A 22,830-nucleotide genomic window follows, 5' to 3' on the forward strand; every position below is an offset into this window, starting at 1 on the left:
ACCAACATTGAAAAAAAGTGATATTCACACCTGTTGTGATTCTTGTAGCAAAAATTTGAGTTCCATCCTTACTGAAGCCAAACCACCACCTTGGGCCCCATGAAGGCTACAGTAGCTGAGAAATACTCTCAGGAGATCTTGGTTTTTCTGCAACCACGACTTTCGTCTTTCTGCATGCTCTCGTTTGGCCTGCAATCTTCTTCTTTCTATTTGATGGCGCTCATAGGAACCAATATCTGGTTTGTCTACCATTTCTTCCTGATCCAGTAGATCACTCTCTACTTTGGAATATGTCTTACTGGAATACTCTTTAATAACTGATTCATGATTACATATCTCATGCAAGGCAGCAATTTCCTTTTCAAGCCAGTTATAGAGTTGAAATCTGAGTTTTCCTCCATCTACTTCATAACCTGTAGCCAATGTTCTTAATTCAGTCATAAGGATCTTTAAACAAGCTCTGAATTTTAGTTGTTCGGCAATCACATCAACTTCAGTATCACCTTCAGGATCATCCTCTTCCTGAGGTGTTAATAACATGTTAGGGTCTGAGGCCTTCTGATCTGATTGTTTATCTTTTTCCCTGGCATCTGTACTTTTCATCACTAAACCAACAGCATCACCATCCTCTTCACCTAAGGCACTGCCGTGATCTTCACCCCAATCAAGATTAAGAGGTTCCTCATCAACTTTTACTATTGGCTGACTCCAGTCATACTGTGATGAAGTTACATTTGACCATTCAATGCCAGAACTTCCATTGCCATCACTCAGAGCTTTTGAATGTGAAGGTACATCATCCATCTTGTGAGAAATGAAGTCAGGCTGATCTTTTTTTGCAGATAAGGCAGATGTTTTGGTTACTTTTGGAATTTTGGAGAGTACCTCCAAGGCTAAAACAGGGCATCCAACTTTAAAATGAGCATTTGCAGTGGTAAAGAATAATTTTCTTTCTATGAGGTTAATTTTATCAACAAAGTTCTTCTCAGTTTTGAGACCTAAGGTTGCCAAAGTTCCTTCAGGGGAGGCAAGATTTCTTCGAATGAGCAAAGGATGCGTTCGAAGGTAGTTATAAAAACTAAATGCCACTGGGTTACAAGACTTGATGATAACTATAGAAATCAAACAGATAAAATCACAAAGCATTCTGTTAATATGTATTTACATTACAAAACAATAAAATACATCAGCATTTCTTCAAACAAACAACATGTAAATACTAACCTACGATAGGTTAAACTATGGCACATACAATCATTAAAACTGTACAGCTGAAATAAAAAGAATTTCCCAATATGCTATGGAGTGATTCCCATCACTATAGAGTAATGTCCAGGATACACTAAGAAAAAGAAGACGCAGAAAGCACATGTAGTAAGCTACCTTTTATCTATCTAAGACAGTGAAGAGAAAATACAAACACACTCATGCATATTGGCTTATCGTTTTTAAATGGAAGACAAACACAAAAAATTTTAATTGATTCCTTAAAAGGGGAGAGCAAAACAGGGAAAAAAAGAACTAGATTTGCACATTGTGCACATGTACCCTAAAACCTAAAGTATAATGAAAAAAAACTATATAACAATCATAATGAAAAAAATGCATATGAAGAAAAAGTGACTTTTAAAATATCATTTTTTCTAATAAATAATTACTTGGATATTCAATGACTTGAAAACTCTAAAAGCGTACAATGATTTTCACGTGTATATTTGCATATTTGATTTTGAGAAACAAAGATAAAATGCCATTACATCATTTTATAATAAATAATAAACAATTCCATGTTTTAAATTTAAAAAAAAAAAAAAGAACTAGATTTCTCTGAAAATACACTGGTTTTTATATATTTTACTTCAACATCATGTCAACATTTTATGTAATTTTAAAATAAAATCAAATCTAAACCACAATTCACCAAAGGCAAAATTAAACAAATCAATCTATCAAGTTGGTAGCATAATCACACAGAGATGAACTCTAAAAAGTGAGTTAAAAACAAGTAATTTGACTGTACATCCTTAGCAGAATGTACCATAAAACCAAAAAATTCTGCAAAAAAGCTTAAATTATGTTCAGAATCATGTTATTATAAAAATATCTGTATTAGCCAGGCGCGGTGGCTCACGCCTGTAATCCCAGCACTTTGGGAGGCTGAGGCGGGCGGATCACGAGGTCAGGAGATCCAGACCACGGTGAAACCCCGTCTCTACTAAAAATACAAAAAAATTAGCCGGGCGTGGTGGCGGGCGCCTGTAGTCCCAGCTACTCGGAGAGGCTGAGGCAGGAGAATGGCGTGAACCCCGGAGGCAGAGCTTGCAGTGAGCCGAGATTGCACCACTGCACTCCAGCCTGGGCGACAGAGCGAGACTCTGTCTCAAAAAAAAAAAAAAATCTGTATTATTATTCTGAAACGTATATGCACAGAGACAGCAAATAACTATGTTCATGCCATGAGAATCCAAGCATTTCATTATAAGACACAAACTTGACATCTAAGAAGAAAGAACCCTATAATCTATATGTGCATGAGAAATAGCAGGGTAAACTCCTAAATTCTAAGGAAAAAAAATTTCCTAATTCCATTCATTGCAATAGTCTAGAAATTATGACAAGATTAGTATCAATGAGGATCCTGGTGCCCAAACTATAGTTTCTAAATATTATTCCCCACTAAAAGGAAGCAGAATGCTCTGAAAAGAAAGGACCAAGGCAATGAATAAACAGCTAAGATTTGACTGGAGTGTCAAAGGGAGAGCACTAGAGTGCAGCAGGGGAGTGGAGATGCACCTGTGGTGACTGCAAGTCTAGGAGAGCAGTGTGGAGGTACCCGGCCTCTGCAGCCCTATCTCCCCCACCCAGACTGGATCTGCCCACAGTCAGGAAGAACTTCTCATTGCAGAGGGGAAAACGTAAACAGAAGATCCCCACCAGCCCTCATGGCCATCACAAACATCTACAGTCCTTACAACAGAACAATCCCACAGTACTTGCAAGCCCTGTGTCCAGTTTGGAGAGATGTCAGAAGTGCAAACAATGACACTGCCCCAGATTAGGAGCATAAGGTGTGTGCCCTCCACCTACCGCCAGTGAGCCAAGCTGCTGCAGCACAAGCACTATCTTGAGACCAGTCACCTCTGGCATGCGCACTGCTCTGGGGGCCAGGAGTCACTGTACCTCTCCAACACTGGGGCCCCGTCTTCATTCCAAGCCCACATAGGTAGCTGAATGCTACAATCCCAGCTATGCAGCGCCTAGGACCACGACTGGCTATGACTTTGGTCCTACATAGCAGGGAAATCAACCGCTACAATCACGCTTTTAGTCAGAGAAACAATCTGGCAGTCTTGCCCAGGATGAACCTGCCCTTGAGCCAGCCAAACCACTACATACATACCCTCCCCCAAATGGGAGAGGTCCCCAAGCCTATGAGCAGCTGATATGCCCCCAGGCCAGCAATGCAGCTACATGCCCACACTCAGGACCTCAGAAACAGCCTGCAGCGCCCCTGCTCCCTGCACTCAGAGTTCTGGCCTGCCAAGATCCTGCGCCTGCAATCAAAGCCTGAGAAATAGTTCTTCGGGCCGCCCCTGGCAGCACACCACCAGGCCAGCCAAGCAGCCAAGAGCCCACTTCCACGGCCCTGTGGGCTATCTCTGGTGGACACATCCCAGCCTGCTCAAACAGCCCTGCAAGCTGCCCCCAGTGTGCACACCCCTTAGCCAGTTGAACAGCCTTGCACCAGTCTCAGACCTGAGAAACAGCCCCATGAGCCCCTAACAGAAATGCCCCCATGCCAGCTGAGCAGCCTTATGCCCACACCTCAGGCCTGAGGAGCAGCCTCACTGCCACCCCAGCTAACATAGTCCCAGATCAGCTGAGCAGCCCTGCACCTGCATCACAGGTATACAAATAACCCATGGGAAACACCCTGCAGAAACACCCCCAGGCCAGCTGAGCAGCCATGCAATCGTGTCATGGGCCTGAGAAATAGCCTTGTCCCCACCCCTAGCAGACAAAACCCCAGGCCAGCTGAGTAGCCGTGAGCCCACATATGAGGCCTGAGAAACAGCCCTGCGGGCTGCTTCTGGCAGGCACACCTCCAGGCTGGCCAAGTGACCATGTACTACACTCCTGGCCAGAGTAACAAACCTGTGGCCCCAATCCCAGCCAACCAGACCCTAAGCTGGCTGACCCATTGTGTGCACATATGCACCCCAACCTGAAAAACTGCCCAGCGAGCCCACCCTGGCAAAGCTACGTGACCATCACCGCAAACTCTTTCAGCCTAGGCAACTGAGAGGATTGCAAATGCCACTAATGTGGATTACAGGTGAAGAAGCTACATGGAGACTATACTACTGTATCCATCTAACCAATGCACTCCACCAAACCAACACCTCAGGACCTATTCATAATAACAAGTCTTTCCCTATGAAACCTACTCCATAAAATTAGAAGAGGCAACTTTTTCCACCAGATGCATAGAAATCAATGTAGAAACACACCAACCATGAGAAAGCAAGGAAATATGACACCAAAGGAAAAGAATGGAAAGGAAAATACAAATTCTCCAGTAACAGACCCCAGTCATAAGGAAACATATGATACACCAGAAAAATAATTCTTAAGGAAATCATAGTCTTAAGGAAACTCATTCAGATACAAAAGAATACAGATATACAACTAAATGAAATCAGGAAAAGAATTCATGATTTGAATTTGAAATTCACCAAAGAGATAGATATCATACAAAAGAACCAAACAGAAATACTAGAGCTAAAAAATTCAATTAATGAAATAAAAAATATAATCAAGAGCTTCAACAACAGACTAGACCAAGCAGAAGAAAGAATTTCTGAACTTGAAAATAGGTCTTTTGAAATAACTCAAGCAAACCAAAAAAAAAAAAGGGGGGGCGGGGCGGAGAAGGAAGAAGGAGGAACATAAAAAAAGAATGAAGAAAGCCTACAAGATTTATGGGACACTATTAAGTAAACATATATTCACATTATGGGCATTCCAGAAGAAGAAGAAAAGGGAAAAGGTGAGGAAAACATATTTAATAAAGTAACAGCCCAAAATTCCCAAGTCTTGGGAGATAGACATCTAGGTCCAGGGTGTTCAAATAATCCCAAATAGATTCAACCTAAAAAGATCCTCTCCAAGGCACATGGTCAAGTTGTCAAAAGTCAAAGACAAGGATCTCCTCATTTTTATTCCCAAAAGGCAGCCAGTGACCAATGACCAGTATTTCATTTCTTATTATTTGTTTCAGGAAACAACCAAAGGAAATGGAGGAGGCAGACATAACATGTGTGCACATTCAGGTGCATGTTTGTACAACATACATACGCCAAATGCAACAAGAACCACACTGCTGTGCATCTTACTTTTTTCACTTAAAAATACAGCACATATTAACACATGTATCTACCTCAATTTTTAATGACACACTGTTTCTATATGTGGATATATTAAAATGTATTTAACTATTCTATTGACAAAAACTTAAAATGTTCCATTCCTTTCAAATTATTGAAAACAATGCTGATAAATATCCTTTAAGTGCTTGTAATATCTAAATTATTTAGGATAACAAGGAAAAAAGAAAATTTACCACAGAGGCATAAAGTTTTTCCAGGCCCATGTGACAAACCAGTATGTGTAACAGCCAAAATTTCCATTTTAAAAAATGGCTATATGATTATGTAAAAAGAGCTACAGAATGTGGCAAACATTTTGTATGCTTGTTAAATATACATGTAATTAGAATAGGATGGTAATCCTATCTAATCCTTTAGCCACACAAGACATTTTAATGATAAATTCTCAAAGTTGAAAAGCAAATCTGGTAATGATTTTTCTTAATCTAAGTGAACATTAGTTCAGAAAGTGTCTCTTCCTTTAAAAAAGGAAAAAAAGAAATCTACAAAATGTCCTACCTTGATGTTCATCATCCTCCTTTGGTGTTTGTTCCAGTAATGTGTCCAAGGCTCGGGTGTAATCTTTCATTACCCAATAGGCAAGACTACGCAGGAAAGGATCGGGATGTAATCTTTTGCAACTGAATCCTGAGCCATCCTTTTGGCAACCCAAAATCTTCTGATTTAGGATGGATATATAAGTGGATGACGTCTCAAATTCAGATTCATATAAACGGGCAATAACCATGGCTAGCTGAATATCTTCCATTTTTTCAAGACATACCTGCAAATTTAAATATTAATACTTATCTTACTTAATGATAATTATTTAGAGAGATGAAATATCCCATCAATACCCTGAAATTATCTACCATTTATATCCTAATGGCAGGGGAAGGGACAGTGAAGCATAGTTAAATAATTGATAGATTAAAGAATAGCAAAAAGAGAGTAACAGGTTGGAACTTAGTAGCTTCCAAACTAGACAGATCATTCATCAAATAAGCATGAAACAAAGTATATTAACATCATTTCAGACTTAAGATCAACTTAAATAACATTCATTTTTAAATTAAATACTACAAATGACACTAGAATTTATATACCACTTCCTCTTAATTTCCAAATATATTTCTGCATAATCATAATTATTACTATCTGCCTCATATTTAAATAGCAAATAACTTATGAAACACAGCCATATGTTCTATTCAGTCTCTGGGAGCCTGTATTCTAATGCAACTACCAGTTCTGAGCATTTGAGGTCATTCAGGCAATATGAGCATCTCTCAGTCAACACTTCTCCTTGCTTGAATATCTTCTAAGCTAAACTTCCAATTTTAAAATCTTAAGTATTTGTTATTTAAAAAAAGAAACTCATATGCCTGGGATAATTGTAAAAAAAAAAAAAACCCAACTAATTCTAAATTTAAAATACTAAAGTACTTTCACTTAATTGAATATTTCCTATTTTTCTATCATGTATTATTTCCAATTGTATTTGTCCTTTACCTGCTCATATTGTTCATGATAGTAATCTAAGAGGAAGATATCAGAAGTAAACAGAAACACTTGTAATTACTCTCATAATCAGCTGCTAGGATTACATATCAAAAAGTGGGAAGTTTTACCTCCTCACATCGTTTTCTAATATAATATTCTAATATAAACTATTATAAAACAGTACAAACTGAAGTTTCAGTTCCTTATTTATGAATTTCATTTAAAAAAAACAGCTTAATGTATCTGCCTTTCTGCACAGAATAAGGAGGTTGTGACCTACGTTCTTTAAATAGTTTGGAATCACAAGATGGTCTGCAAGAAGACATTAATAAACTATTTTTCAGCATTTTTTTCATACATTTTACACATAGTCTTGAAATGCAATGTGCCATATATGAAATTTTTCTTTTTTTCTTTTTGAGATGGAGTCTCACTCTGTCGCCCAGGCTGGAGTGTAGTGGCGCGATCTCACCTCACTGCAACCTCTGCCTCTCAGGTTCAAGTGATTCTCTTGCCTCAGCCTCCCGAGTAGCTGGGACTGTAGGCACATGCCACCACACCTGGCTAATTTTTGTATTTTTAGTAGAGACAGAGTTTTGCCATGTTGGCCAGGCTGGTCTTGAACTCCTGACCTCAGGTGATCTACCCTCCCTGGCCTCCCAAAGAGCTGGGATTACAGGCGTGAGCCACCATGCCCAGCCTGAAATTTTTCATTTGTTTCTCCCTTGAATTTATTCATATTTTCCTTTAACACAGTGCCACTATTTTAAGTACAGCAACCTCTGTAGTTATTCTGTGTCCTAAAAAACATGACCAAAAGTTACAGTCTCCTCTACAACCTTCTTAGGTTTTCAATCTTTCACAAGTATTATACAGTGCGTTTTCTTATTTATACCTCTATGGCATCTTTCAATGAACCAGCTAGCAAGAAAAAAGCAGCCGATTGTTCAAAGCGTTGTTTTCCAAGTAAGGAAAAAGCATTTTTCAAAGCAGCTTTTCGCCATCTATCTTCATTAAAGTTGTGGCTGAAAAATGTTGTCATTTTTTCATCATGCTGTGACCTGGGAACCGAGCATAAACATAAAGTGGTTAAACCAAATTTAAAATGTTCTACAGAATGTATAATAATACAAAATAAAAACCTCAAACAGAAATCTAAAAGAAGAACAATAACTTCAAGGACAGGCATTTGTTATCAAGCATCTCTTCACTTCTTCTAAGAAGGAAGGTCAATAATGCCTTATGTGTACATAAATAGGAAACAAGAGCATTTTTTACTTTGCAAAGTGCTTTTATCAACTTTTAAAACATCCCATCCTTTAAATTAAGCTGAAAAGATATTTTACCCATTTTTTTCAGCTAAAGGAACCAAGTCGCATAGAAGTGGATTTGATGAAGCTCACACACCTAATTATTTTCAAAAGCATTAGGTTTCTTACTCACAGCACAATCTTCATTCTGTTGAATCATGTTAAGTGTCAAGGCAACTTACCTAAACAGACCCCACACTACTGCTTTCTTCTTCATTGAAAGGTAGAATAGTGCAGCATCTAAGGCATCATTGTTCCTTTGAAAAGAAGCTTTGGCAACCTAAATGATAAATAAAATATTAAATTCACAATTTGACAAAAGAATTACAATCAATTAATCAACAATAATGTTCCCCTGCTACTTTCATGGCTGATAGAAACTGTGGAGACAGAAAAAGTTGGTTCTGTTTCACGATCTCCAGTAGGTTATAATATTAATATATGCTCCTAGAGACAACCATTTGCAAGCCAGTAATTATGGTAAAAATCCTAATTGGTCGGGTGCCTGTAATCCAAGCACTTTAGGAGGCCGAGGCAGGTGGATCACAAGGTCAGGAGATCGAGACCATCCTGGTTAACACGGTGAAACCCTGTCTCTACTAAAAATACAAAAAATTAGCCGGGCACAGTGGCGGGCGCCTGTAGTCCCAGCTACTTGGGGGGCTGAGGCAGAAGAATGGCGTGAACCCGGGAGGCGGAGCTTGCAGTGAGCCCAGACTGCGCCACTGCACACTGGGCTGGGCGAAAGAGCGAGACCCCGTCTCAAAAAAAAAAAAAAAAATCCTAATTACAGCCAGCACTTATTGACTATTTACCATGTACTGGGCACAAGTCTATGCACCTTTTGTTATCTTATTGCATCACTACAAACCATGAGGTACTACCATTATTCCCATTTTACAGATGAAGTGACTGAGACAGCAAGGTTAAGTGAATTGCCTACAGTCACACAGTAAGGGTTAGAAAAGGGAATAGAAACCACATAGAACTGAAACTAACACAGGAAGCAATAAAGAAGGCAGAATACTCAATAGATGTGAGCTTTTTCTTGAAAATTCAACATGTTATATTGTATGTAATCATACTGTCTTAAACATAAGTGCATTTAGGCCATACCTTATTTTTCCAAGATGCTGAGATATAGCCTCTGCAAATCATTAAGTTGAAAGGCATAATGACAAAAAAACAGTGGATGTTTTATTAATTAGCTCACATTGACGGCAAAGCTGGAAGCTATAATACTAAGGTATAGGAGAAAGGGAAAAGACACCTGAAATTACATCATGAAAATGCTTTACTCTCAGGCCGGACGCAGTGGTTCATGCCTGTAATCCCAGCATTTTGGGAGGCCGAGACAGGCAGATCACTTGAGGTCAGGAGTTCGAGGGCAGTCTGGCCAACGTGGTGAAACCCCATCTCTACTAATACTACAAAACTTAGCCAGGCATGGTGGCACACGCCTGTAGTCCCAGCTACTTGGAGGCTGGTTGGGAGAATTGCTTCAACCCAGGAGGAGGAGGTTGCAGTGAGCCGAAATCACACCATTGCACTCCAGCCTGGGCAACAGTGCAAGACTCCGTCTCAAAAAAAAAAAAAAAAAAAGAAAGAAAGGAAAAAAGAAAATGCTTTACTCTCAATACTCTTTTCCCTTCCCCCTTTTAATTGTGTTGTCTGCCCCCTATCATTTAACTTAGTGCTTCAATATGTTAGATCATTTTTAGAGGAATTTTATTTGTATTCAGCTGATTTATAATATATATTTCGAGGCAGAAAATGTACATATCCCTTTGATTTAATTTTAAGAAATAAATTACTTGTGGAAATAAATCATGTGAATATTATCACAGATAATTATAATGACAAGACACATGTTGACAAGAAGTAAAATCTTGGTGGGATACATCTGAAACATTTCAGATAAAATATGTCCTCTTTTATCCAGTGCTTTGGAATATAAAAAATTTAATGTAGAAACTGTATCATTTATATCCTTTAACAATTAACTCTTCCTGTACATCAGAAATCACATTTTTTAGTTGGTGCAGGAATGAATTCCTTCTTATATCTATGCTTATTTTGAGAAAAGAAATACTGATATTTTGTTGGCAGCCTTACATGTAACAGTAAAATAATACTTTTATACTCACATTTAAAACTGTGATCTGAGAACCATGCACACCAGAATAATGGGATGCTGATTAAGATGAAGAAACCTCAGCCCTACCACTACCAAATTAAAATCTCTGGTTATGGGATAGAGACTATGCATTTTACATAAGTTTACCAGGTGAGTCTTCTTTGGGGAACTACTATTAAGGAATAAATCAGGAAAAGGTCTTTGCATCCTTCGGAGAAACAAATTCATACTTCACAAATATAGTACCACTGATTGTACTCCAGGGAATCCCAAAGGACTAAAAGGAAACTATGAATGAGAATTCCACTTTCCTAATCCTGCTAAAGTAGAAAGGGCACAAGCTAAATCTAACATTTATAAATGACTGGAGTTTGGGCTTGTTACCCACCCTCTCTGAATCTTAGTTCCATCATGTGTAAAACGGAGATGATGACATGGGATTGATTAGAACATAACATGGAATTATTTATGAAAAGCAACTGGCACCAAACCTGGTAGAGAGCTGAACTGAATTTTTTTTCCTAAAAGGAATCTACCAGAAAACTGACTCCAAAAACCTGCCTTAAAAACTTTTATAGCCATTTCACTTGTTGCCACAGATATGTTCTTCAAGTACATACAAATCAAAACTGTTTTTATCCAATGAGATTTCAAGTGTGCAAAGAACGTTTGCTACTTATTAAACTAGTGATGCAGTCCTTTATATAAAAAGTTTTTTAATGTAATGTAAATAACAAATAAGAACTCAAGTTTACTTTCTAAAGTTAGATTTTTCCATTTTCTTAAACCAGGGCCCACTTCAACTAATAACAGAAAATATTATTATTCCACAGATATATTATAAATTCAGCCTATATAGAAAGACACAATATCATACTGCATGGACGTCTTAAAAAGGTCAAGTTTTTGTAATCTCCAAAAAACTTTATTTAAAAAAGTCTCACCAGGCGCGGTGGCTCATGCCTGTAATCCCAGCCATTGGGGAGGCCAAGGAGGGCAGATCGCCTGAGGTCAGGGATTCGAGACCATCCTGGCCAACATGGTGAAACCCTGTCTCTACTAAAAATACAAAAATTAGCTGGGTGTGGTGGTGCACGCCTGTAGTCCCAGTTACTCAGGAGGCTGAGGCAGGAAAATCGCTTCAACCCAGGAGGCAGAGGTTACAGTGAGCCAAGATCACACCATTGCACTCCAGACTAGGCAACAAGAGAAAAAGTCCATCTCCAAAAAAAAAAAAAAAAATTCTTAAGACCTCAAGATAGACAAACTAATTTCCCACTACAGGTTTTTTGGGAGATAATATCTTTTTTTCTTTAGGAAAAGGTTTTTTTAATATAACTCAAAATCCACTAATGAAAAGTTACCTTTTCAATGCATCGTCGAAGCGTGTTAATGTTCCTCACCCACCACCCTATTCCCATAGCTCTTAATTCAGACCACTGGGGGTCCCCTCTCTGAATTGCTGGAATCATATTAATCAGTTCTTCTTCAGCCTCAGAATGAAAAGCCCAGGCAAAATGGCATGTAGAGACACCTAAATTGGAAATATAAAATAATAACCTTCACAACTTACCAAATAAGAAGAAAAACAATTTTTCATGCAGTCACATACGCATTCATTTTGGAAAGAATTCTGAAGCAGAAGAAAGAATGAAAGGCAGTCTGTCATCATTCAGGACTTTATACCATAAAAGTTTCTGAATACAAGATCAATAACGTGATACATAAAATCCAAATCTCTTTTTCCCCAAACATTTGTTTTCGTTTCCCCTAAAAAAATAGGGACACTAAAACTTAATCATTAGAAAGAAAAATATTTGAATATCAGGCCATTCACATGTATGGCACACCAAATTTATCAAGAGGTCATAAGAGCTGCCCAAGCTCATATAACTAAGAGTGCAGGGCCCAGGCCTGATTCCAGGTTTCTCTGTCACCAGGACCTGTGAATCCAGCCCACCCAAGAGGACACAAGGTGTATTGTCCCCCACAAGAGCCCAGGGGAAGGAAAGTGTGGTGAAAGCTTCGTTCAAGTCAAAAGCACTTGGCTCACAGGCCTAGATGTCAATTCTAGTGCCACTACCCCACTCTTCTCTCTCGCCATGGAGCTAAATATCACTTCAAAGCAAGCTCTAAACTTCATAAGAGTTCCAGAAAATAACAAGGATAAGTTACAATCATGATGTACATTCCTCTGCTTTTAGTGCCTTCAGTTAAAAGTTTAAAGCTGCCTAATGCTGATGCTTTTTGGTGAACATTGTTTTTTGTTTTGGGTTTGTTTTTTTTTTTTTCCCTGGGAAAAGACGGACAGGGATCTAGGCTGTTTGTAGAGGCAACAAAATCTTTACTGACGCTATTAGACTTTTAAGTACTAATGGATTTATCAACAGTTCAATTACTGATAACACTCTTACTGATATTCGACTTACAGCAGGTAAAAACGAAACATAATGAATGTGAAGCACACAGAATGGTAATCAATAATGGGAATGCTGGGAAGAACCTGGGAAGCCTTGGAAAGAAGCCAAACTAGTCCAAGTAGCCATCTGTATGAACTCATTTTAGAAACAAAGAAATGTCTGAGGTCAATGAAAGTCACATTACAACACAGGCCTCTCAATGCTATTAAGTATCAATATTGTTACACATAATTTTTTTCATTATCAACTACTATATAAATTTTGTACATAGTTTAAAGCTTTTCTAATAATTACTGCTTCACTATAATTTCTTTAGAAGTATAAAATAAAAACTATTATGATTATTTTGAATAACAATCTTAACTCTTTTAAATTTCCCATTGCCAACACTCATATAACAACTGTGTTTGTAATCATACCACAAAATTAATGCAACATGTCTTGGCTGCCACTATAAATTTAGGGGAAAACACCAGAAAAAAATTAATAAAATCAATTTAGTTTTTTATAACCTGAAAGGCAGACTAATTTTTTCACTATTTAAATCTCTGTCTGCTATGAGAGAATTACTGTATCAAATAATTGATATTCTGCTTTAGAAACTAATATACAGTAACACAAAATGCATAATTTTGCTGATATAAAATTTATAATATAAAATGACAATACATAGCATATTACATTCTATATCCTTAAATTAATTAAAATTTGGTATAAGAAGAAACAAAAATACACACAGACATGTCAGAAGAATTAGGTTCAGAAAGCAAGATTAAGAGCAGTGAATGTATTTGAAAACCTGCAGAGGTGAAAAAAGTTATTAGGGAAGAAAAGGAACAGGGGCACCAACAGGCACTTCTTTTTATTTACCTACCAATGGCAGGCTATTCTCTGCAGTTTACCTCTGCTCTTCTCAGCTTTTCTATCTACGTACTGGCTACTTAACTTTTCCCTGAAAACTGCTCCCAGGACCATCACCTACAACACCAGTCACTTCTCATCGCCAATGTTTTAACTGTAGTTAAAGGGAAAATGGAATTTGACAAAGCTTTAGAAATTTGAAGTGTTTCAGACTGCCCTAGGAAATGTACAAAATTGTCATTAATTGATTCAATACCACTTGACTATCACCCAAAACTAAAATTTAAGAGAACGCGGAGATACCATTTTAAAAATCTATCCAAATGTCATAGATTGCTTAAAATTTAATATCAAATGTGGGCAATGGGTTGAGATTTGGCATCATCAAACTTCTTTTTTATATTTTTTATAATTTTTTGTCTTCAATTTTTGTGGGTACATAGTAAGTGTATACAAACTTCTGGGAATGTAAATGAGCACAGTATTTCTGAAGGGCATTTTGGTGATACTTAGCAAGACTGAAGAATTTTCATGCCTTTTGATTCAGTAATTCCACTGCTAGAAAACTAGCATGAGGAAATAATCAGGAATGCAAATATTTACATGCCAAGTTACAAGGTTATTCATTAGAGTGATAATTCAAATAGAAAAAAAACCTCAGCAAAATCTATTTCAAAAACAAAGGATTGGGCAGATGAAATATAGTTTAGGCACAGAATCTCAGATAGCTATTTATAGTTATGTTTTCAAAGAACATTCATAGGTTAAAGGGTAAGTGCCATGGGTAAGAATAACAGTCGATCAAGCCTAGTATTGTAGGTTCTATAATACTAAGACATATATTATGGGACTCTTTCCAAGATGTTGGTTTCAAAAGAAATATAGTCCACTGAAATGAGCTCTGGACTGGGATTCGAACTCCAACTGTTCTAATAAATAGTCCTGTATCTTGGGCAGGTCACTTTTAATTCTATAGTTTCAATTTTTTAATCTGTAATAAGAAGGCTGACATAAATCCTTATGTCTCAAATCAGGTGTGGCAGTATGCTTGAAGTACGCAAATCCGCTGTTATCAATATGGCAGATCTTCCTGATTCATCAACTTTACTTGCTGGCAGATAACTAGAACATAATGCTTACATTAAAGTAAATATAAAAACACATCACAGAGCAAAGTTTACATAATTTTTCAAAGAAAAGACATCAATATATTCAGGACTGCTCTGCAGACAGCCACTTCGGGTTACAACCTCAGGCATACCACATTTACCCCCTAAGCTACTACTTTAGTAAATAAATTCTAAAAAATTTAGTTAGATGAGCAAAAGTCACAGAATAGAGCTGAAGGATACATAGAAAAATGGTTAAGTGGGTACTATGTGACAGAAAGATCTTAAGGCCAGTGATAGGTGTGCACATAATGACTTACCTAATGTTTACACACAAACATGATACACCCCATCGCTCTGATATTAAGTAAAAGTTGTGCAAAACTTCAAACAGTGAGTGAATTACCTTGATGAAGTAGCTGCACTCGGTATAAAGGAGGCAGCGATGTCAAAAGGCAAGTGTGTAGGCGCATAGCTAACAAGTATCTCAAACCACACTCATCTAATGTATCTCTTCCTGTAATTTAAACAGGAAATATGTTTAAGGAAAAAAGAATGCAAGAGGCCACAAACTGATAAGCTATAAAACAAACATTAAACTTAGGCATAATTTATATAAAATACATAAGACATTTTTAGTGTATTCCTTCCTGAACACTTTAACGTCTTTACAAAAAATTATCTTTACAAAAAAACATATGTGACTACTAAAACTCTTAAAAGAAAAATGATTTGGAGAAATACAATTAACTATTAGAATAGATAACAAGAGCATTTATATTGACTCATAATAAATGAAAGACATCTTGAAATCCAATAAAAAAATATTAACTATAGTAAGTTAGGTACAACTTTTAATATTTTCTACATGAATTCCGATGAGATATAATGGAAATTACATAACTGATGTGAAATCATTTGTTACATATTTAAACAGGTAATATTTTCTACCTTGGTTAAATTAACTGAAATATGGTACTATCAAAGATTTAAAATTTGAATCTCCAGGCTAGTTAGTGTTACATGGTTAGGTTGAACCTTCACCTTGATTCTACCAATTTATTTATACAAATTAATTCCACTTAGTCGAAGTATGAAGGTGTGGCAAGTGTAACCAAAACTATAGCCACTGCTGGATAAAAGCAAAGCAAAAATACTGACAGCGCCTACCCCAATAACTGACACTTCGGAAGTACTCAATGATTATAGAATCAAATAATATTTTCCAGAAAAATAAAACTTTTAAATTGCCAAAGATCAAGCCCCAGCTCTGCTTCCCATTACCTATATCAATCCATCTATCTACTTATTTGGCTAGATAGATAGCCATTAGGTTGGTGCAAAAGTATTTGCAGTTTTGCCATTACTTTTGCACCAACCTAATACCTATCTATTTATTTACTTATAGACATGAGATCTCACTATGTTGCCCAAGATGGTCTAAAAGTCCTGGCCTCAAGCAATCCTCCCACCTTAACCTCCCAAAGTGCGGCCATTACAGGTGTGAGCCACCATGCTCATTCGTCCGTTTATTCATTCAACCAATCAAGCATCTATTACATATGAGGAACTCTTCAGATACTGGGAATTCAGCAGTGAATAAGGCAAAGTCCCTACTCTTTTGGGGATCATATTTTAGGAGGTAGAGACAAGCAATAAACAAATAATATGTGGAAATTAATGCTATGAAGGGAAATAAAGTGGGACTGAGAGACAGGGAATGCTGGAGTAAGAGAGTTCTATTTCATATAGTGTGGCCAGGAAAGAACTCTCCAGTAAGATGACATGCCAGCAGCAATTTGAGGAAGTAAAGGAATGAGCCATGCATCAATCTGGAAGAAGAGCATTCTAATAGAGCAGAAATGAGCACAGATCGTGTGGGGCCTTTTAGGCCACTGCAAGGCTCTTAACTTTTATTCTAAAGTGAGACAGGAAGGCACCTGTATATGTTGAGCAAAGGAGAGATTTAATGTGATTTGGTTTTAAAATCACTCGTTCCTAAGAAAGAACAGACGGAGGTAAAAAGAATAAAGCAGTTAGGAGATGACAGGGACTTGGACCACAGTAGTAACTGCAGAGGTAATTAGAATTGATTATTGGATTCTGGATATTAATAGAGCTGATAGCATTTGCCAATGAACTGGATATGGGGTATGAGAGAAAGCAGAGTCAAGAATGACTGTAGCTGGGCGCGGTGGCTCACGCTTGTAATCCCAGCACTTTGGGAGGCCGAGGCGGGCGGATCACGAGGTCAGGAGATCGAGACCACAGTGAAACCCTGTCTCTACTAAAAAATACAAAAAATTAGCCGGGTGTGGTGGCGGGCGCCTGTAGTCCCAGCTACTCGGAGAGGCTGAGGCAGGAGAATGGCGTGAACCCGGGAGGCGGAGCTTGCAGTGAGCCGAGATCGTGCCACTGCACTCCAGCCTGGGCGACACAGAGAGACTCCGTCTCAAAAAAAAAAAAAAAAAAAAAGAATGACTGTAAGTTGTCTCACCTGAACAAATGGAAGAACTCATTTACTTAGAATCCATTTACTGAGATGTGTAACTCATTTAATCTCTGAGCTTCAGTTTCCCACCTGTGAAACGGAGACATTCATTCCTGCCTTATTACCTCATGAATGTCCACTGTGTCCAGGATACACTATTTCTATATTGCTTAGCCAATGATACAGTTTTGTATTAGAAAGTATAAACTATTTTTTACAAATTATGCCATGCCTACTTTTTAAATATCCCACAGTAAAAACTAATATATATTAAACACACAACACAAGCTTAAGGTTGTTCTGGGAAGAATTTCACTCAACTGCATACAACCTCATAATGGTTAAGATTTTTCTTTTCCAATTAATAGTGAGAAAATAAGTCATAGGCAAAACCCTAGAAGGTCTCTAGCTATTTTAACCTGCAGAGAAGAAAACTTTGGGGGATATACTATAAGGATGTAAATCTATATGAAGAGATATTTTCCAGCTGCCTTTCCCCCCACAAATCTGGAAATTATGAAATAGTTAAAAGGGTACAGGCTTTGAGTCAACAATTTATCCACATATGAACCCCACTTCTACTCCTTAATGCCTATGTGATCTCAGATGAGTCCCTTAATTTCTTAAGGATCAGTGTCTTCATCTACAAAGTTAAACGTAATAATAGCTATCTGCTAGAAGACTGTGACAATTAAATATAATAAAGTGCCTGAAACAGCAATTTTTCACTCCCCCAAAATATTTATTGAATTAATGAAATTTTGATCATTAATTTTCAGTTTCCTTTGCCAATGCCATCATTTACAATCAACACCATTACCCTGAACTATATGCATAAAAGAGAATGGAATCTAGTTCCAGGAAGCAGCCAAAAATTTTCTAGTTACAGAACGAATTAGGCAAAATACGTATGACATTAACTGTATGGAAACCTCTCTGAAGAGACTTTTTGGAGAAAATTAGGTAATTGTAAAAAGTTGTTTATGGCTAGAAATGGGAAGACCAATAAGTTGAGCCCATGAGGTCCCAATAAGCCTCATGATTCCATAGTAACATTAACAAATGGGCTGTTATTATCAAAGAAAAAACCACAGGGATCAATCTGTTTTAAAAAACAAGAGACTTGGCCAGTCCATGGTGACTCATACCTATAATCCCAGCACTGTGGGAGGCCAAGGCAGGAGGACTGCTTGAGCTCAGGAGTTCGAGACTAGCCGGGGCAACGTAAGGAGACCTAGTCCCTACAAAAAAATAAAAAGAAATTAGCTGGGCCCCATGGTGGTGCACACCTGTGGTCCCAGCTATTCAGGAGGCTGAGATGGGAAGATTACTTGAACCTGAGGGGTTAAGGCTACAGTGACCCGTGACTGCACCACTCAACTCCAGCCTGGGCAACAGAGCAAGAACCTGTTTCAAAAAAACAGACAAACAAAAAACCCACCCAAACACACACAAAAAAACAAGATTATAAATCCAAAATGACACAAAGGTTTCAGTGTAAAAACTCATGAGAGAATGCATATGGATCTCACAAATCCATGCATTCATATGCCAGCCTCAACCATCTTTTCTAACTGAGCATATTACATAATAGTAATTGCCTATTAAGGAGGTCTTTTCCCCACAAAGTTTGAAAGTTGAGACTGCAATTCAATAAATGAGTCAGTATACAGATAATACAAATATTTCTATTAGGTACAACTTTATAAATTTTTAGTGAGAATATTTACCTGAGCAACTCTTATCTCTACTTTCATCAAGCTCAGTACTGGTAGTAGCCACTGTATCAGCCAAAGCTACAAGGAACATCTGCTCCAAACGGGTAAGGCCTGGCAGACTTGAGTGCATAAGATGACTTGAAAGTACCCTTGCATGTTCTTGGCCAAAGTAAGCTGGTCCATATTGAGAAAGATTTATTACTTTTGATTTGTTTTCTCTCTTTTCAGGCTCTAAATCAATATCATCTGTTGTTATATCCTGGATTTGAAACAGCTCTGAATACTGATCCTCTGGTTGACTTACTGTCTGATCTTCATAGCTCTGTGGTATCTTTGTACTTTCTTCTGAAATTCTGTAGGATGTATCTTGATCTGCAGCAAGTAATGCATATAGTGGTAGTGGAGGGATAGAATCTATCTCAGTATAATCTCGAGTACCATCTTTTCCTACGGTGACTGTTTCCTTTGCTGTACTGCCACTTACACTAATAGTTCGAGAGAGATGTCGCTTAGTTCCTTCTCCAGCATCAGCATCTCTAACTATTGCTACTTCACCTGCAATACATTTTACTAAATGAGAGAGAATGGCTTTAGCCCTTCGCACTTTCCCTAAATCCATCAATTCTAACAGCTGGGTTGGATGATATTGTGGAAGAGTAGGGGAAAGTACATGCGCAGCCTCAAATAAGCCACCATCTTGAATTACAGTTGGTGAACAAAAAACATCATCAGAAATAGCTGTTCCTTCAACAACACTTTTTCTTGCCAGCATATTAGATTTAAAGGTCGAATGATCTTGCATTGCTGCCTCTTCTGCATTAGGACTATCAGCTTCAGTGTCTCCAAATTTGACAGCATGCTTCCACTGTGCATATACATGCATTTCACAATCCATTCCTACCACCAATATCCCATCTCTTACCCAAGAGAGAGAAACAGGCAGTGAAGGAGTACCATCAACAGAAGATACCAAGTCTATAGATCTAAGAAGAACCCATCTTGACCTAACTCCTTGCTTGATACTACCACCTAGTGGTAAAGTAATGACAGCTACTCCATCCTTACTGTTGGTTTGCTCAGTCACAATTCCTGAAAGCCTTCCATACATGAAGATATTCGCACCGACCCCCACTGTAAGAATGTGGGAGCCATCTTCTTTTGATACCCAGTCCAAATGTACTAAATGTTTGATATTCGGAATAAGATATCTATCCTTGCTCAAGAGTGCATCTGACTTGCTATATACAAACAGATTACTATCGACGCTGACCCTTGAATCAAGTACACTCCCAACCTTAACCAAATCATCAAGATGAATTGTTTGTTCTAAAACCCACTCTGATCCTCCTGTAGATTCACATTCAAATATACAAACATGCATGGAAAATTCTTTAGAAACAAAACCATTATGGTGGATAGGTTGTTTATAAGCCACTGCAAGGCGACCTGTGTATGAACAGCTAACAGCAACTGGTCTTCCCACAATGCTCACTGTACTGCTATTATCTTCTCCTTCATCATTCATCAAAGGCCATCTCTTCCAATGATAAATTTCTTTCTCATCACTTTTATTACACTCTGGGTTGGCTTCCATACAACATTTCCAGAAGCGTACTTTATTGTCAGAACAAGTTGTAACCACTAAATAAGGTGCAAGGCACACTGGATAAATTGAAGAAGAACTCAGATGGCCTTAAAAAAGAAAAAGCAAATAGTTAGTTATAATAATAATAATAAAGCCACAAAATAATATGGTAGTAATCAAATTCTGGAATGTGATCAATTCAAAGTCACTATGAGCTTCTTCAGAATATCTCTGCAGTCTTCCTCTTAACTAGTATCCCACTAATGTCCACTGGCCAACATATCTATAAAGGTCTTGAAGAGCCCATCAGTGAAATCAAGGTATGCAATAATAATCACTTAATTTGTTTTTAGGTAATTAAGTTTAAATGAGGCAACCATTTAATTAAAATAAAACTCAAAACCACTGAAACAAGTCAGCCCTTAATGTGTTTCTATTATTTATATTTACCTTCACAACATGCCTCCTTAGACTTTCATACTATATATTTAATCATTTTCATCATGAATACTTAACTGAGCTTTACAATTTGCCTTTCAAATGCCCCTAACCTTCCCTTAAATAATCCAGACCCCAGGTGGTACATCAAATTTTGTTTCAGACAGCAAAACAGAACAATAGATCTTACCCATTTTACCAAGTTTAATTCATCGTCTCTTAGCACTGAACCAGAACCCTCTTATCTATTCCTGACTGCCAAAGACTAACAATACACATCTGTTGTCAACTGTAAGACAAGGGGATATAGAGATTAAGATCTGAGGTCAGAAGATCTGGATTTGAGTTTCAACCCATCAATAATTTCATTAACAGTGGGAAAGCTACTTAATCATCTGAGCCTGTTCCATCTAAACAGTTGGGATCAGTTACTGTTTCCCCTAGATTATTATAGTCAAATAAGACATTTTATAAGGCGTCTGTAATTTAATTATATAATTATATATATAAATTATATAATTTATTATCATGAACTCCAATAAACTTATTTGAGTATAATCCAAACCTTTCAAATATATTGAAAGATTAACAAACTGGCCTAGATCTGCACCAGCCACAAAAGCCCAGAGTACACTCTTCTCAATATGATCTTTCCAACTGTGAATGCAAACCTGTCTTAGGGATGCATAAGAAAACACCCATACTGAATATCATTCACCAGTAATTTTAGCAGCCCTGAACCTCCAATTTTGGTTTCCCAAAAACACCATTCTAGAAATTCCCCAATTAAAATTCTACAAGTAGATCACTTTAAACACAGCTGCCAGACTTGCCCTCCAAATATCTACCTTGCTAAAGTCACTATCATTCCAGACCACCCAAACTATAGTCTTTTATCCTACATTTTTCCTCAGAGTATCTGCCAACTCTTGTTCAAACATTCTTAATAAAAGTGAGACGTGATTACCACAATGTGAATGAAAAGTCTTAAATTTTAAAAAAAGCCTCAGTGGTTTACAAATGAATGTATTTGTTCTTCAAAATTTTACTATCATTATATTCCAAAGTATAGGCAAGACATCTCACATTAAAATATTTTCACTATTGGCTGGGCGCGGTGGCTCACGCCTGTAATCCCAGCACTTTGGGAGGCAGAGGTGGGTGGATCACGAGGTCAGGAGATTGAGACCATCCTGGCTAACACGGTGAAACCCTGTCTCCACTAAAAATACAAAAAATTAGCCAGGCGTGATGGTGGGCGCCTGTAGTCCCAGCTACTCAGGAGGCTGAGGCAGGAGAATGGCGTGAACCTGGGAGGCGAAGCTTGCAGTGAGCCGAGATAGCACCACTGCACTCCAGCCTGGGTGACAGAGCAAAACTCCATCTCAAAAAAAAAAAAAATTTCACTATTTTGGCCAGGCGTGGTGGCTCACACCTGTAATTCCAGCACTTTGGGAGGCCAAGGTGGGTGGCTCACGAGGTCAGGAGATCGAGACCATCTTGGCTAACACGGTGAAACCCCGTCTCTACTAAAAATACAAAAAAAATTAGCTGGGCATGGTGGTGGGCGCCTGTAGTTCCAGCTATTCGGGAGGCTGAGGTAGGAGAATGGGTGTGAACCCGGGAGGTGGAGCTTGAAGTGAGCCGAGATAGCACTACTGCACTCTAGCCTGGGCGACAGAGTGAGGCTGTGTCTTAAAAAAAAAAAAAAAAAAAATTACACTATTTTTTGTCAAGCTGATTACATTTATCGCAGGAAATTTTGTGTGTGTGTGTGTGTATGGAGTCTCACTGTGTCACCCGCCCAGGCTGGAATGCAGTACTGTGAT

The 22,830-nt window shown here is 37.9% G+C and overlaps 1 protein-coding gene across 11 annotated transcripts in view; it reads right to left on the bottom strand.

Annotated features, from left to right (window-relative positions):
• DMXL2 (Dmx like 2) overlaps positions 1-22,830 on the bottom strand; it is a 175,312-nt gene that overhangs the window by 32,852 nt on the left and 119,630 nt on the right. For 6 of the 11 annotated variants that reach the window (XM_058427167.1, XM_058427166.1, XM_058427164.1 and 3 more), the window contains 8 exons: positions 18,991-20,670; positions 18,409-18,501; positions 15,176-15,286; positions 11,744-11,913; positions 8,425-8,522; positions 7,828-7,993; positions 5,949-6,213; positions 31-1,112 (listed from right to left, as the gene is read on the bottom strand). In XM_058427167.1, the coding sequence (XP_058283150.1) occupies positions 31-1,112; positions 5,949-6,213; positions 7,828-7,993; positions 8,425-8,522; positions 11,744-11,913; positions 15,176-15,286; positions 18,409-18,501; positions 18,991-20,670 (3,665 nt within the window). The remainder of the gene's footprint in view (positions 1-30; positions 1,113-5,948; positions 6,214-7,827; positions 7,994-8,424; positions 8,523-11,743; positions 11,914-15,175; positions 15,287-18,408; positions 18,502-18,990; positions 20,671-22,830) is intronic. The other 5 variants (XM_032174147.3, XM_032174146.2, XM_032174150.3 and 2 more) reach the window with 1 other exon arrangement.

The sequence above is a fragment of the Hylobates moloch genome, unplaced genomic scaffold, assembly GCF_009828535.3.
Source record: "Hylobates moloch isolate HMO894 unplaced genomic scaffold, HMol_V3 SCAFFOLD_14, whole genome shotgun sequence".
NCBI classification, from domain to species: Eukaryota; Metazoa; Chordata; class Mammalia; order Primates; family Hylobatidae; genus Hylobates; species Hylobates moloch.